At 59.0% G+C, this 11989-nt stretch overlaps 2 protein-coding genes across 3 annotated transcripts in view; one reads left to right on the top strand and one right to left on the bottom strand.

Annotated features, from left to right (window-relative positions):
• Positions 1–551: 551 nt before the first annotated feature.
• DOK4 (docking protein 4) lies at positions 552–8686 on the top strand. Of its 2 annotated transcripts, none has more exons than XM_012657440.1 (9): positions 552–610; positions 1208–1449; positions 4811–4918; positions 5076–5190; positions 5461–5580; positions 5690–5879; positions 6600–6738; positions 6881–7004; positions 7305–8686. In XM_012657440.1, the coding sequence occupies exons 2-9, from the start codon at positions 1384–1386 to the stop codon at positions 7316–7318; spliced, it is 876 nt and encodes a 291-aa protein (XP_012512894.1). In that variant the 5' UTR covers positions 552–610; positions 1208–1383; the 3' UTR covers positions 7319–8686. The 2 variants fall into 2 exon arrangements, with proteins under 2 accessions (XP_012512894.1, XP_012512893.1); XM_012657439.1 differs by having other exon boundaries at positions 7253–8300.
• POLR2C (polymerase (RNA) II (DNA directed) polypeptide C, 33kDa) overlaps positions 8640–11989 on the bottom strand; it is a 9469-nt gene continuing 6119 nt past the window's right edge. Inside the window, exons 5-9 of the mRNA XM_012657441.1 lie at positions 11316–11444; positions 10863–10914; positions 10473–10641; positions 10247–10321; positions 8640–9646 (exon numbers count right to left, since the gene is read on the bottom strand). Of these exons, the coding sequence (XP_012512895.1) occupies positions 9502–9646; positions 10247–10321; positions 10473–10641; positions 10863–10914; positions 11316–11444 (570 nt within the window). The 3' untranslated portion in view covers positions 8640–9501. The remainder of the gene's footprint in view (positions 9647–10246; positions 10322–10472; positions 10642–10862; positions 10915–11315; positions 11445–11989) is intronic.

The following is an 11989-nucleotide window of genomic DNA, read 5'->3' as shown; positions in this document are numbered from 1 at the left end:
GAGAAGGCTTAGGTGGTGGCAGGCAGCCAGGCCACAGTCCGTTCCTCGCCCAGGTCAGCCTCCATCACCCACCCCAGAACTTCACATTCATCCCTGGCTGTGCCCTGGGCTTGCTGTGTGACCTTAGCCATGTGGCTTGCCCTCTCCGGGCGTTCTTTTCCCATCTGTGAAATGAAATGTTAGACTGGGTCACTGCAGAGATCCCCCCGAGTCTGAGTCTTCGTTACCTGTTGATCTGCCTGATTTGGGGTGGTCCTGCTGGTACCCCCATTTGCTGCTCCATATTGACCTCCCCTTGGTGCCCACACTGTCTCCTGCATCTGTCTGGGCTGGGTCCTGTAATTAGCTCCAGCCCGTGCCCAGGACATGGGGGCACTGCTTGGCCTGGCCAGACCCCACCCTCACAGACTGGCCAGTGTTCCCAGCTCCAGGCCGGGCGAGGCGTCTGCTTCCACGGAGGCCACCTCCAGCCAGCCCAGCATTCCTGAGGCTTATCTGGGGCCCGCCCTGCTGGACTCTGCCCTCCCACCCAGGAAGCAGCACCCGGAGTTCCAGGGGCTGGGAGCAGGGCCTGGGTGGGCTTGACGTGATGATTCTCAGAGAGAACCAGGTACAGGACTGGGTGGGGCAGAGGGATTTGGGGGGCTGCTGAGCTGACAAGGCCACTTGTCGTTAACCTTGCGGAGTGTGGGGCTCACTCGGACACCAGACTCTTGGCCATCTTCTTGGACGCCCCTCCCCCATCTCTGGGAAAGCTGGGGGGGTGGGTCTATGAGGGGGTTTTGCTTTTGGCAAGTTGCCCTGAATCGGCCCCAGAGTTGTGACAGTTGATAGGGCCAGGGCCCAGAGGGCTGAGGGACAGTAGCTCCTAGACTAGACCCGGGGCCAGGGCTCCCAGCCGCCTCTCGCCCTCCGCCCTCACCTCCCCCTGCGGAGCGGGAGCCGGTCCTCCCAGGAAGGGGTTAACTGCCAGCCCCAGCCGTGAGGGAGGGGACTGGGCTGGACCATTTTCCTCCGCTGCCTCCACCTCGGTTTTCCTGAATGGTTCTGCCGTCCTGGGGTGGGGAGGGAAGGGAAGGAAGAAGGGCGGGAGGAGGAAGGGGAGGGAGGAGGAGGAGTGTGGGAAGAGGAAGGAAAAAAGAGAGCGAGACAGCGAGGGGAAGAGAAAGATGTCACTGTCTAATCTCCCTGTCATTTTCATTTCCAGCTGGCGCCGGGCGAAGGAGCTGCTAGAACAATGCTGAGGCGGGCGAGGTGAGGAGCGGCCAGGCAGCCCGCGTGTCTGGAACAGGTGATCGGAGGTGCCGCCAACCGGGCACCTGGGCATCCCTCCCCTCGCCTCCCAGGCCTGGCGCCCCGGGGACCAGGCACGGGGGAGAAACCATGGCGACCAATTTCAGCGACATCGTCAAGCAAGGCTACGTGAAGATGAAGAGCAGGAAGCTCGGGGTGAGCGACCCTGGCCCGCAGCGGGGCGCCGCTGAGGGCTGGGTGTCGGGGAGGAGTGAGCCGGAGGCGTGGTGGCTGCCGGGCATCGTGCGTTGCGGTCTCGAGGCTTGTCGCCAGCAGGCTGCCTGGCATGTGCCTGGGCTGGGCTCTGTCTGCGGCAGCCCCCGCCCCAGCAGGGCTGGCTGGCATCCCGGCCGCTGGGCCACTGGCTGGGCCAGCGGTGGCCTCGGCCGATGGGCAGGCGGCTCCTCTGCTATTGTTGAAGTTGTCGCTGCCACCGCAGGAGCGGCTGGAAATGCTGGGCTGTGTCTGAGCGGAGAGCAGCTTCTCTCTTCCCGTGGCCTCCCCTCCTTTCTCTCGCCTCCCCTCCCCTCTCCTGGCCCCTTTTCCTTTGAGTACCTCCTCCCCCCTGCTTCCCGCTGCTTTCTGTGTGCGCGTATTTATTGCATTTTGGGTGGTGGTTTCCAATGTCAAAGAAAAGTGTTTGAAAGGAGGGTGGGAGGTTGTGGGGAGGGCTGGCGGGAGGGGTGCAGAGCTGATATTTCTGTGGTTTCCACATGAGAACTTTGGGCAAAATGACCCGTTGCCCTGGGACGGGCTGCTTCCCTCCAAGTTGTTGGCAGGTGGCTCCGCGCTCAGCCCTGAGCTGGGTGTGTGGAGGCCTTGGAGGGCACCCACCCTTTCCCGCCCCTTTAGCCCTCAACTGGTGACACCCCCTCAGAAGGCATGAGTGGGGGCCGCATGGATCCGAGTAACAATCTTGATGAGGTTGGCGAGAGCCGCCACTATGCCTCTGCCAACCCCCCACCTCCAATGGAGGGTCTGGCAGCTGCCCCCTCCCCAGTAGGAAGGAAAGCCTCGGTGACTGAGGTCGCCCAAAGTCTTGTGTGTGACCTGGGACTCCTGTCCCTCCCTTCCCTCCTCCATTGCCTTGATGGGGTGGGGGTGGGCGCAGCCGGAGTGGGGTGGGGGAGGCTGAGGAGGGGAGGAGCAGGGATCTGACACCCGGCCTCCTTGCCTGGGCATCAGACAGAGCAGGGCTGGGCTTGGAGAGGGTGGTTCGTGCCCCTCCTCCCCTCCTGTGGCCCCGAGGGGTCATGTTCAGTCTAGGCAGGGGCCAGCGGCTCACTGCCAGGTGGGTGATCATTTGGGAGGGCTGAGCTGGTAGGCATGTTTGCAGTCTTATCTGAATTTGAATTCGTAGCCCCAGTTTGGGGGCCCCAGTCTAGTAGGGACAGGGCCCTGGCAGCCGTCAGCTACTTTGCTCTTCCTGAGAGAGGGATGCGGCCCGCTGACTTGGAGCACGGAACAAAGAGAGAGGCTGGGGCCAAGGCAGGGAGGCCAAGGGAGCAGGGGCCCAGCTTCTAACATCACTCCTGTTCCTATGGCCTCGACTTAGCATGTCCCCAAGGGGCCAGCCGGGCTGAGGCCCTGGCCAGGGCGGAGCGTGCCAAGAAGGCACCAGTCACAGGGACAGCCCAAGTGGCTGACAGGTGGGCACAGCCAGGGGGAGGGGTTGGGAGGTGGGGTCCCCCCCATGCGGGGAATTCAGCTTCCCTCTGCAGACCTGAGCCTCACTTCCCCTGAGGTGAGGGGCTGCAGTCACTCCCGAGCAGCCATTCCTGTCTCAGCCCAGAGGTGGGGGGAGGGCTGGAAGCGCGGCGCGACCCTCCTACCTGCCAGGGCCTTGCTCCCGGCAGGGCAGGCTGTGTCGGAGTGTTTCTGAAGCGCCGATCAAAGCCCTGGGAGAAGTGGGAAGGAGGGCTCTTGAGCGCAGTGGCTCCCTGGGGCTGCGCGTGTGTACCCTGTAACCAGGCAACCGGGGTGCTCAGGCCCCCAGGCCTTCTGCCCCTGCCACCGCGGGCTGCTGGGAGCCCACCCTGGCAGGGTGTATCTGGGTCAGCAGCGCTCATTCATCCGTCCGTCCATTCACTCGCTGTCCCTTCCTGTGGCCATTCACTGTTTAGCAGAGCTCTGTTAACGAGGCTGCCCGGCCGCCAGTGAGGATTCTGAGAATAAAATTCAGCGTCTGCCTTACAGGTGCCCCGCAGCTGGGAGCCGAGGGCTGCCGCGGTTCGGGTGGCCAGGCCAGGTGCTGGGCCGGGGTCTGGGGTGTAGGGGCAAACATACCTCCTAGGGACCCAGACAGGAGCCAGAAATGGCCTGGCTCTGAGTGGCTTCTTGGGATGGGGACTGCCCAGGCCTACTGCGCCCTGTGACCCTGCCTGCCAGGGACCTGGCGCCCCCATGGCAGAGTCGGGCTGAGGGGCGAGTGGGGCCCAGAGGCCCCTTCACCTTTCCTGCTCTGCTCTGGCCACCCCTGTCTCCCTGTGTGCTGGCGAGAGGAACGCCAGAGACGCCGGGCTTTTGGAGTGCCTGGTGACAGGAGGGGACAACCCCAGCCACAGACTCGGGGCTGAACAGAGCCCGAGGCGGGAGGGAGGGGCGAGGGAAGATAAGTCAGCACCTAGGGCGGGTGGCTGGGGCCACTCCTCAGGTGTCTGACAGGCCACAGAGAATCGAGGTGGTTGGAGGCACAGGGGCATTGGCAGTGGTGGGGACGGGAGGAAGGGCGCCGTGCTGTGGGGTAACCCGTGTTCCTGGCTCTGCCCCTTTACCCCCGACACCCTCTGGCTTCCCAGCCGGGGCAGGAAAATGCTCTGGCCTCCTCTCTTCAGGGCTGGCAGGGGGATGGAAAGAGGATGCGGGAGAGCCCCTGGAGACAAGAGTGGGGGTCACCGACACCGAGAGAGAACGAGGGGTGTGGTGCTGTGGGACCTGGCAGCGGGCAGGCGTCTAATCCCAGTCCCCAGGAAGACTCCTCGGTTGTGGCTGGCACTGCCGGAGCCCTGGCCGACGTCACATGCCGTGGGCTACGAGGGTCGGGTCGACTCTGGGTCTAGACAGCCTGTGGTCAGTACCAGCACCGCCATTATTAGCTGTGTTGGTGCCTCTCTTTCCCCATCTATAAGATGGATGTTAACAGAACTGACCTGAGGAGTGGCCCTAAGACTGTGAAGAGTGCTAGTAACAAAATGTATGAGTAGGAAGCACTGAACAGATGTGGGCTACTTATAGTAAATTCAGAGCTGTGTGCACAGTCCACGCTAACTCAGAAGAGAGTCTTTTATGGAACAGCATTTTGGAGCCAGCCAAGAAGTGACGCCCTTTCGATTTGGGGACAGGCTCTCTCCCAGGGAGGTGGCACTGCTGGTGACGCCGCCCCAGGCTGCCCCAGGCTGGGGCTCCAGTGAAGGCTTGCGGCAGTGCCCCCTGCGGCAGGCGGGGCAACTGCAGGGCCGTGCTGGCTGGGGTGGGAGCGGTCCGGGTAGGCCTGACCCCCTGCCATCTTGCCCCACAGATCTACCGGAGGTGCTGGCTGGTGTTCCGGAAATCCTCCAGCAAGGGGCCCCAGCGGCTGGAGAAGTATCCGGATGAGAAGTCAGTGTGCCTGCGAGGCTGCCCCAAGGTTAGGGGGCCTGGGCCCTAGCTCCCCCAGCCCGTAAGCAAAGACGATTTGCTGAGTCCTGAGGTCTGACAGCACCCTCCTGGGGGTGGCAGAGCCATGGGGGATGCTGGGGGGGGGCACGCTAACCTGGCTAAGTCCCTTGTGGATGCTGTCCCAGGTGACTGAGATCAGCAATGTCAAATGTGTCACACGGCTCCCCAAGGAGACCAAGCGGCAGGCGGTGGCCATCATATTCACGGATGACTCGGCACGTACCTTCACCTGCGACTCAGGTGAGGCACTGGGGCGCAGGCCTCCGTGTGGTCTCCCTGGGCATGGCTGGCGGTCTGGCCAGGAGGCAGAGCAGGGCTAGCCCTGGGTGGAGATGGTGACGCGGGGCGCCTCTGAGGGAGCAGGCCCCCAGAATCGAGGTAGGGCAGGCAGGCGGAATCCACTGCCATTGCCCTCCCTTCTGGGCACGGTGGGGTAATGCAGCCTGAGGCAGGCGGGTCAGCTGCTGGGGATGCTGAGCTGGCAGCATGTTGAGGTCCCGTTTTCTGCAGAGCTGGAGGCTGAAGAATGGTACAAGACATTATCCGTGGAGTGTCTGGGGTCACGGCTAAACGACATCAGTTTGGGAGAGCCTGATCTCCTGGCCCCAGGGGTGCAGTGTGAGCAGACAGGTGAGGCCTGGCCCTGGCCCTGGGGTTGGGGAGGGGAGGGGAGGAAGAGGAGGGGAGGAGGGCCCTCTCTTGGACATCTCCAGGCCCACTGTGCTCCCTCCTGCTGCAGACCGCTTCAATGTCTTCCTGCTGCCCTGCCCCAACCTGGACGTGTACGGCGAGTGCAAGCTGCAGATCACCCACGAGAACATCTACCTCTGGGACATACACAACCCCCGCGTGAAGCTCGTCTCGTGGCCCCTCTGCTCATTGCGCCGCTATGGCCGGGACGCCACACGCTTTACCTTTGAGGCTGGCCGGTAGGACCCTCTAGCCTCCCCACCCCTGTCCCTCTGTGGTCACAGTGGTGGCTGCCATTCGCTCTGTGTCAGGCACCGTGTAGGAACTTGATTTATTTATTGGCCTAGTGATCCAAAGGGGAATGTAATGTTCCCATTTTATAGATGAAGAAACCAAGGCTCAGAAAAGTAACTTGCCCATGGCAGGCAGATCCAGTGAAGCTATTTACCAAAAGTTCGACTGCTTGGGCTTGAGTTGAGTCCTGGCACTGGCACTTACTAGCTCTGTGACTGTGGACCTCAGTGTGTTTCCTCATCTGTCAAATAGGTGACAATAAAAGTAGCTACCCTCACAGAATTGTGGTGAGGATTGGTATCCCCTGTCTTGAACTCTGGAGTCAGCTTGTTTACACTGAAATTCTGTATAATCCTTTGTATAACCTCGGTCGAGTTACTTGTCTCCTGTGTGCCTCGGTTTCATCTGTAAAATTGTTTGAGAAAACACATAATAATGAGGAAATTCAGTAATGCACAGACCAAGAGGGTGGTGGTGGAGAAAACTGGGTTAATTTCCGTGAAGCGTTTAGACCACCCCACCTAACTCACGGAAAATGCTCAGTACGTTTGCACCGTGTGGTCAGATTCCCAGACCACAGCCCTGCTGTTCCCCAGGCCGGGGGTGCAGCCACAGCTTGTGGTGGCGTCCCCACCACCTTGCCCCCGTGTCTCCTGCATCCCCAGGATGTGCGATGCTGGCGAAGGGCTCTACACCTTCCAGACACAGGAGGGGGAGCAGATTTACCAGCGGGTCCACAGTGCCACCCTGGCCATCGCCGAGCAGCACAAGCGGGTCCTGCTGGAGATGGAGAAGAACGTGAGGGTGAGCGGTGGCCATCAGTCCAGCGTGCGGGGAGGCAGGTGCCTGGGGTCTGCCCGCTAAGTCTCCTGCCATGTGTGGAGGCAGGCAGGGTACTGGGCTGTCCCCGGAGCTAACAGGAGGGCCCCTCCCCTCTACCCCACAGCTGCTGAACAAGGGCACAGAACACTACTCGTACCCCTGCACACCCACCACCATGCTGCCCCGCAGTGCCTACTGGCACCACATCACGGGTTCCCAGAACATCGCCGAAGCCTCCAGCTATGCCGGTGAGTCACTTCCGTGCCCCACACCTACAGAGTGACCACCCAGAGACACAAGCTAGCCTGAAGAGGGGAACTGGGGTCCAGAGGCCTTTGGGGAGGGAGGCAGAGCTGGCTGGCTCAGCTAAGTGGCACGAGGACACGTGAAGGAGGGTACGTTGTGCTCTTTACTGCCAGGCTCTGTGGGGATGGGGCCTGCTGGGCAGGGGTCTTTTGACCTAGATCTCAGTTCTGAGCTGCTTCTGTGCCCACAGATGAGGGGTATGGGGCAGCCCAGGCCAGCTCAGAAACGGACCTCCTCAACAGATTCATCCTGCTAAAGCCAAAGCCCAGCCAGGGGGACAGCAGCGAGGCCAAGACCCCATCCCAGTGACAGCAGCGCTGGCGAACACATAAGATTGCTGGGGGCTGCCTGCAGCGTACGGTGGACAGCCAGCCCCAAGGGGCTGTTGGCCAAGAGCCTGGAGAAAGGGGGCAAGCTGTCCCCTCCTTGCCCCCAAGGGTGAGGCTGGACAAGGCAAAGGGCTGGCCACACCACCTGAGCATGTGTGAGGGGCTGGCGCTACCGTGGGACTATATACTGTTAATGATTTTAATATATATGGCTTATGACATATTCTATATTAATGAGATTGCCCCCTCTATCCCTCCCCGCCAACACATCCCCATTTTTTAATCCCACAACCAGGCCACGGTCAGGGCTGGTTTTGAGTACGAGGGCAGCGGTTTCCCTGTCCTCCGTGGCACACCCCTCTGCTGCCAGGACCTGTTTGAACTGCCCAGGGCCAGAGGAGGGGGACAGTCAGAACTCAAGGCTGGCATTCTGACTGCTGGCTTTTCCCAGGCAGCCCAGGGCCCGAGACAGCAGGTGGCTTCCCAGTTCCTCTGGGCCTAGAATGGCACAGGAAGGATCTAAATTTCCACTGTGTCACTTGCCAGCCTTGTACTTGGAGTCTGAAGCAGAGGTGACATCTGGTTGATGCCTCAGGTGAAAATCTGGTTTTAAAATGCAATTTCCACACAGGCTCCTTCCTGCTTAGTAGGCTGAGCAGATGCCCTCGGGCTGGGGGTGCCGACTCCCTCAGCCTTGCGGAGGAAGGCAGGGCTGCTGTGGGGAGCACGCCCGCTGCCCCTCTCGCTGACCAGGGCTGGACAATGCCCCAGCAGAGGGAGCCCCTCCGCCCGGTGTCTGGCCGCCCTGGGCCAGCGAAAGCACTCGGAAAGCAAGACCTTCCCACTTTCTCCTCCCCACACGGTGCTGAGGCTCCCTGCTGAAACGCAATTAAAGCAATTCATTTTCTAGTGCTGGTATTTATCGACTACCATGCAGAAGGGCTATCTTTCTATTCTTATCAAACCTTTGGTTGCGTGGTTTTTTGGTTTTTGGTTTTTTAAAAAATACTTTAGGGTTCTGATTTGTGGGACTTGACCTTGTAAATAACCACTATTCAAGTTGTGGCAGGAGGACGATAACGAGGCCCCTCCCAAAGGAGCCCTAGAGCCAGGGAGGTGGCTTAGCCAGCTCAGCTCGGACCACCCAGAGGCATGAGCTTCCCTGAAGAGGGGAACTGGGGTCCAAAGGCCTTTGGGGAGGGAGGCGGAGCTGGCTGGCTCAGCTAAGTGGCACGATGACGCATGAAGGAGATTATGTTGTGCTCTTTATTGCCAAAAATAAACACTTTTAAAAAGACAACTACTGTTAATCAATAAATATCCCTTCCTTTCTGTACTGGATCTCTGGTTTTCTCCAGGCTGCCTAATTAACTGCTTTGGGTCTGTTCCCAGCTGGAGACAGTGCTAAGGGGTAAGGCCAAAACCTTCATATGGAGAAATGAATACTGCACGGGGGAGGGGCCCCTGCCCCGCCCCCACACTAACTGATCAGGCCATGAAGACTGATGTCGTATAACTGCTGGGTAGAGAATGAAGTATCGTGTCTATCTGCGGGGGAAGCGCACAGCCAGGGTCTAAGGCTATTCTCAAAAGGTTACGTCTCAAATTAAGGACACCTGGGAATCTGAAGTACCAATAGGCTGGCCCCGGAGAAAGGACCAAAAGGGTTTACAGGCTTCCTCAGTGAAGATTCTCACACTCAGTCCTAACACCAGAAACGTAAGGTACGACTGTGAAAATGCCTCCTTTTGGGCAGAAAGGGTTTAAAGCAAAGAGCTGGAATGACCAGGAGAGGAGAGGTCCAGCTCAGCTGTTCTGAGCAAGGAGGCAGCACAGCCCCTGCAGGTGTGTTAGGAAACAGGACGGAAGGGATGTCTGGGGTTCTGGGGAGCACTGTTGGCTATTAGTAGGCACGGCCAGTAAAAAACTATCCTGCCTGAATAGCAGTGACATCCCTAGTAATCTATCTATGACCCCCTTCTAGTTGGTACTGATGACTTGCCAAGAAGCTTAAGCAACAGCAGAACAGATCTCAGGAACTAGAATTCTCAGACACCCAAAACCCCGCTGCTGGCTTGAATCCCTCTGTGCTGACACAGGCGGGTGGCAGCTAGTTTATGGTGAGTACATCACTCTGGATCTCGTGGCTTAATTGAGTCTGTAAATCACTCAGCTTCTTCTTCAGTCCGGAGAGGGCTGAGAGGACAATGGTTTCGGGGCGCAGAGAGCCACAGGACTCCACGTTGTAGTAAAACCTAGGAGGCGAGAGTCCAGTGAGAGTCCTCGCGAGGCAGGCTGGCCATCCTGAACTGCGACCACCCACAACCCTTCCTCCTCCTCCTGGGCCCTGACTGCGTTCCCACCAGGAACTGACCTCCTTCCATCTAAGACCTCTTACAGAGTGGCCCCAACCCACTCTGCAGGACCCCAAGGAGCCCACAGTACCTAATAAGGAACCGTGAAAACCCCAAACCATTCCGTGTGTGCATCCCATACTGACGCGGAAAATCCAGTCAGTGGTGACCACGTGCTGCAGCCCCTTCACATTCATCACTGCAGGGCCTCGGTCCAAATTTCTGCCCCCAGCTTGGACCTCAAGAGTCTCTTCTTTGGGGGTGCAAAGTCAAAACAGGGACAACTTGTATAATTAGAGGGCCTCTCTTTCTCAGTGACCCAAAAGGGGACGATGACTGGCCCTAGGGATGTGCCACACCACAGGCTTAGTTTAGCAGTTAGTGGCCCCTGCTCGGCTTATGAGGCCTGGGACGTCAGGCAGAGGGGCTGCCTGACTCAGAGCCTGCACCACAACCACATTCTTACACACTCCGCCTTCCCGTGTCGGACCAGCGGCTTACCTCTCCGGCTTGCCGTTGGGGTCATAGGGAGCCTGTGACTCGTCCTCATCCAGCTCCGAGTACTCACTCTTTGGCCTGAGGTCAAACACAGGTCAGCACGAGGTTGCTACCGCTGCTTTTAGGGCACTTAAGTTCTTGGAGAGCCTGCTCCATCTCCGTCACCAGCAGCCATTGCCACCCCCACGCCCACCCTAAACACCTGCCTCCACTCTAATCTGGAACATACCATTCCTCGGGCTTGGGGTACACTGTGTGCCTCAGGGCATTGTCTGGATCGTATTCAAAAGCCACCCCTGCAGTCGGGTTCCACTTGGCATGTTCTTTGCCAAAACCTTTTTTGGCATAGGCTCGCAGTCTCAGCTCCTGGCCCTTTCTCAACTTGACGATGAGAATGTCTGCAGGGAGAGGTGCGAGTCAGCCAAGGGCAGGAGAGGCATGGATCTCCAAAGCCTGACTGGGGTGTCACCAGGAGACCATGCACATCTGGGAAAATGGGTCTAGATCCCATTTACAAGGATACCAGGTGGCACAAGAGGCTGTGTCTGGCCTCTGCTTCCCTCTTGTCCGCACAGCACGAGGTCAGGAAGGTGTCTGCCCGCTCACTCCAGTGCCTTACCGTCCTGCTCCACGTAGTCATTGGGGTCATTATCTCGGTTCCGGGATGTCACCTGCAGGGAGCCCAACCAGAAGCATTTATCAGCCACTCACCTCCCAGTCACCTCCTCTGCCCACCATCTCCCAGCACCAATCTGTCATCCAGGGAAAAGGTGCTTGAGGAGGCAGCAGAGGTGCCTCTCAGGATGCCGCCCCACACTTCGAGGTACGGTGACAGCCTTCTCAGTCAAAGCAATGCCACGGCCTTTAAAAGGGTCCTTGGGTGACACATAGCACCGATAATGCTTCTGCCCAGGAAGAATCCAGAACTAGCACTTCTAGGCATCAGGTTAAGGGAGAGGGTAATAGGGAAGCCAACATTTTGTAAGGTCAGCCTCAGTCTGGCCCACTTGGAGCCAGAAAGAGAAAGAAAAGGGCAAAGGCCCCGGCAGGGAGGGTGCTCTTGTGCACTGACTGGAATGACCCGAAGGTTGTTGGAGATGAGGTCTCGAGACGTGACGTGACGAGTCTGGTCTTCATTGCACCGCACGTCGAGGGTGAACTCCACCGAGCACTCGGGGCAGAACTCTTCACACGTGCAGTCCTGAGGCAGGAAGTGAAGCAGGAATGAGGCTACTTCTAGACAGTGGATCCTGACTTGGCTCCCTGCTTCCAATACCCAGTTCCTTACGTTTCTTCAGCTGTAAACGGGTTGGTGACAGTCTCCAGGCTCTCAGGGCTGGGACAGTCCGGTTTCCCATTCTCATGGACTGCCCAAGTTTAGAGACAACCTATATGCACGTGCTGGTACCCACGTTTCCTTCCCACCCCACCGGCTGCCAGGCCCCTGCTGGGAGGCGCGCTGCTGACGTCCATCTCACTGCGGCCCTCAGAGAGCCAAGGCTACCAAGGGAGGAGACGACGCTTTCACACTCTATAGTTCAGCTGCCCGTGAACTAAGCGGACCAGCCTGGGAATGTAACCATCAGCTAAAATAAAACGAGCCAGGGCCGGGCGCGGTGGCTCACGCCTGTAATCCTAGCTCTCTGGGAGGCCGAGAAGGGCGGATTGTTTGAGCTCAGGAGTTCGAAACCAGCCTGAGCAAGAGCGAGACCCCGTCTCTACTAAAAATAGAAAGAAATTAATGGG

Source organism: Propithecus coquereli, unplaced genomic scaffold, assembly GCF_000956105.1.
Source record: "Propithecus coquereli isolate 6110/MARCELLA unplaced genomic scaffold, Pcoq_1.0 Scaffold540, whole genome shotgun sequence".
Classification (NCBI taxonomy): Eukaryota; Metazoa; Chordata; class Mammalia; order Primates; family Indriidae; genus Propithecus; species Propithecus coquereli.
The sequence above is the reverse complement of the archived record's forward strand: the minus strand, read 5'-3'. Positions and strand labels throughout refer to the sequence as shown.

Excerpts from the sequence above, each read along its gene's own strand:
- DOK4 (XM_012657439.1), top strand. The coding sequence starts at position 1,384 with ATGGCGACCAATTTCAGCGACATCGTCAAGCAAGGCTACGTGAAGATG. Across the intron at positions 6,739-6,880 it reads AGATGGAGAAGAACGTGAGG|CTGCTGAACAAGGGCACAGA; the intron begins GTGAGCGGTGGC and ends TCTACCCCACAG. Across the intron at positions 7,005-7,252 it reads CGAAGCCTCCAGCTATGCCG|ATGAGGGGTATGGGGCAGCC; the intron begins GTGAGTCACTTC and ends CTGTGCCCACAG.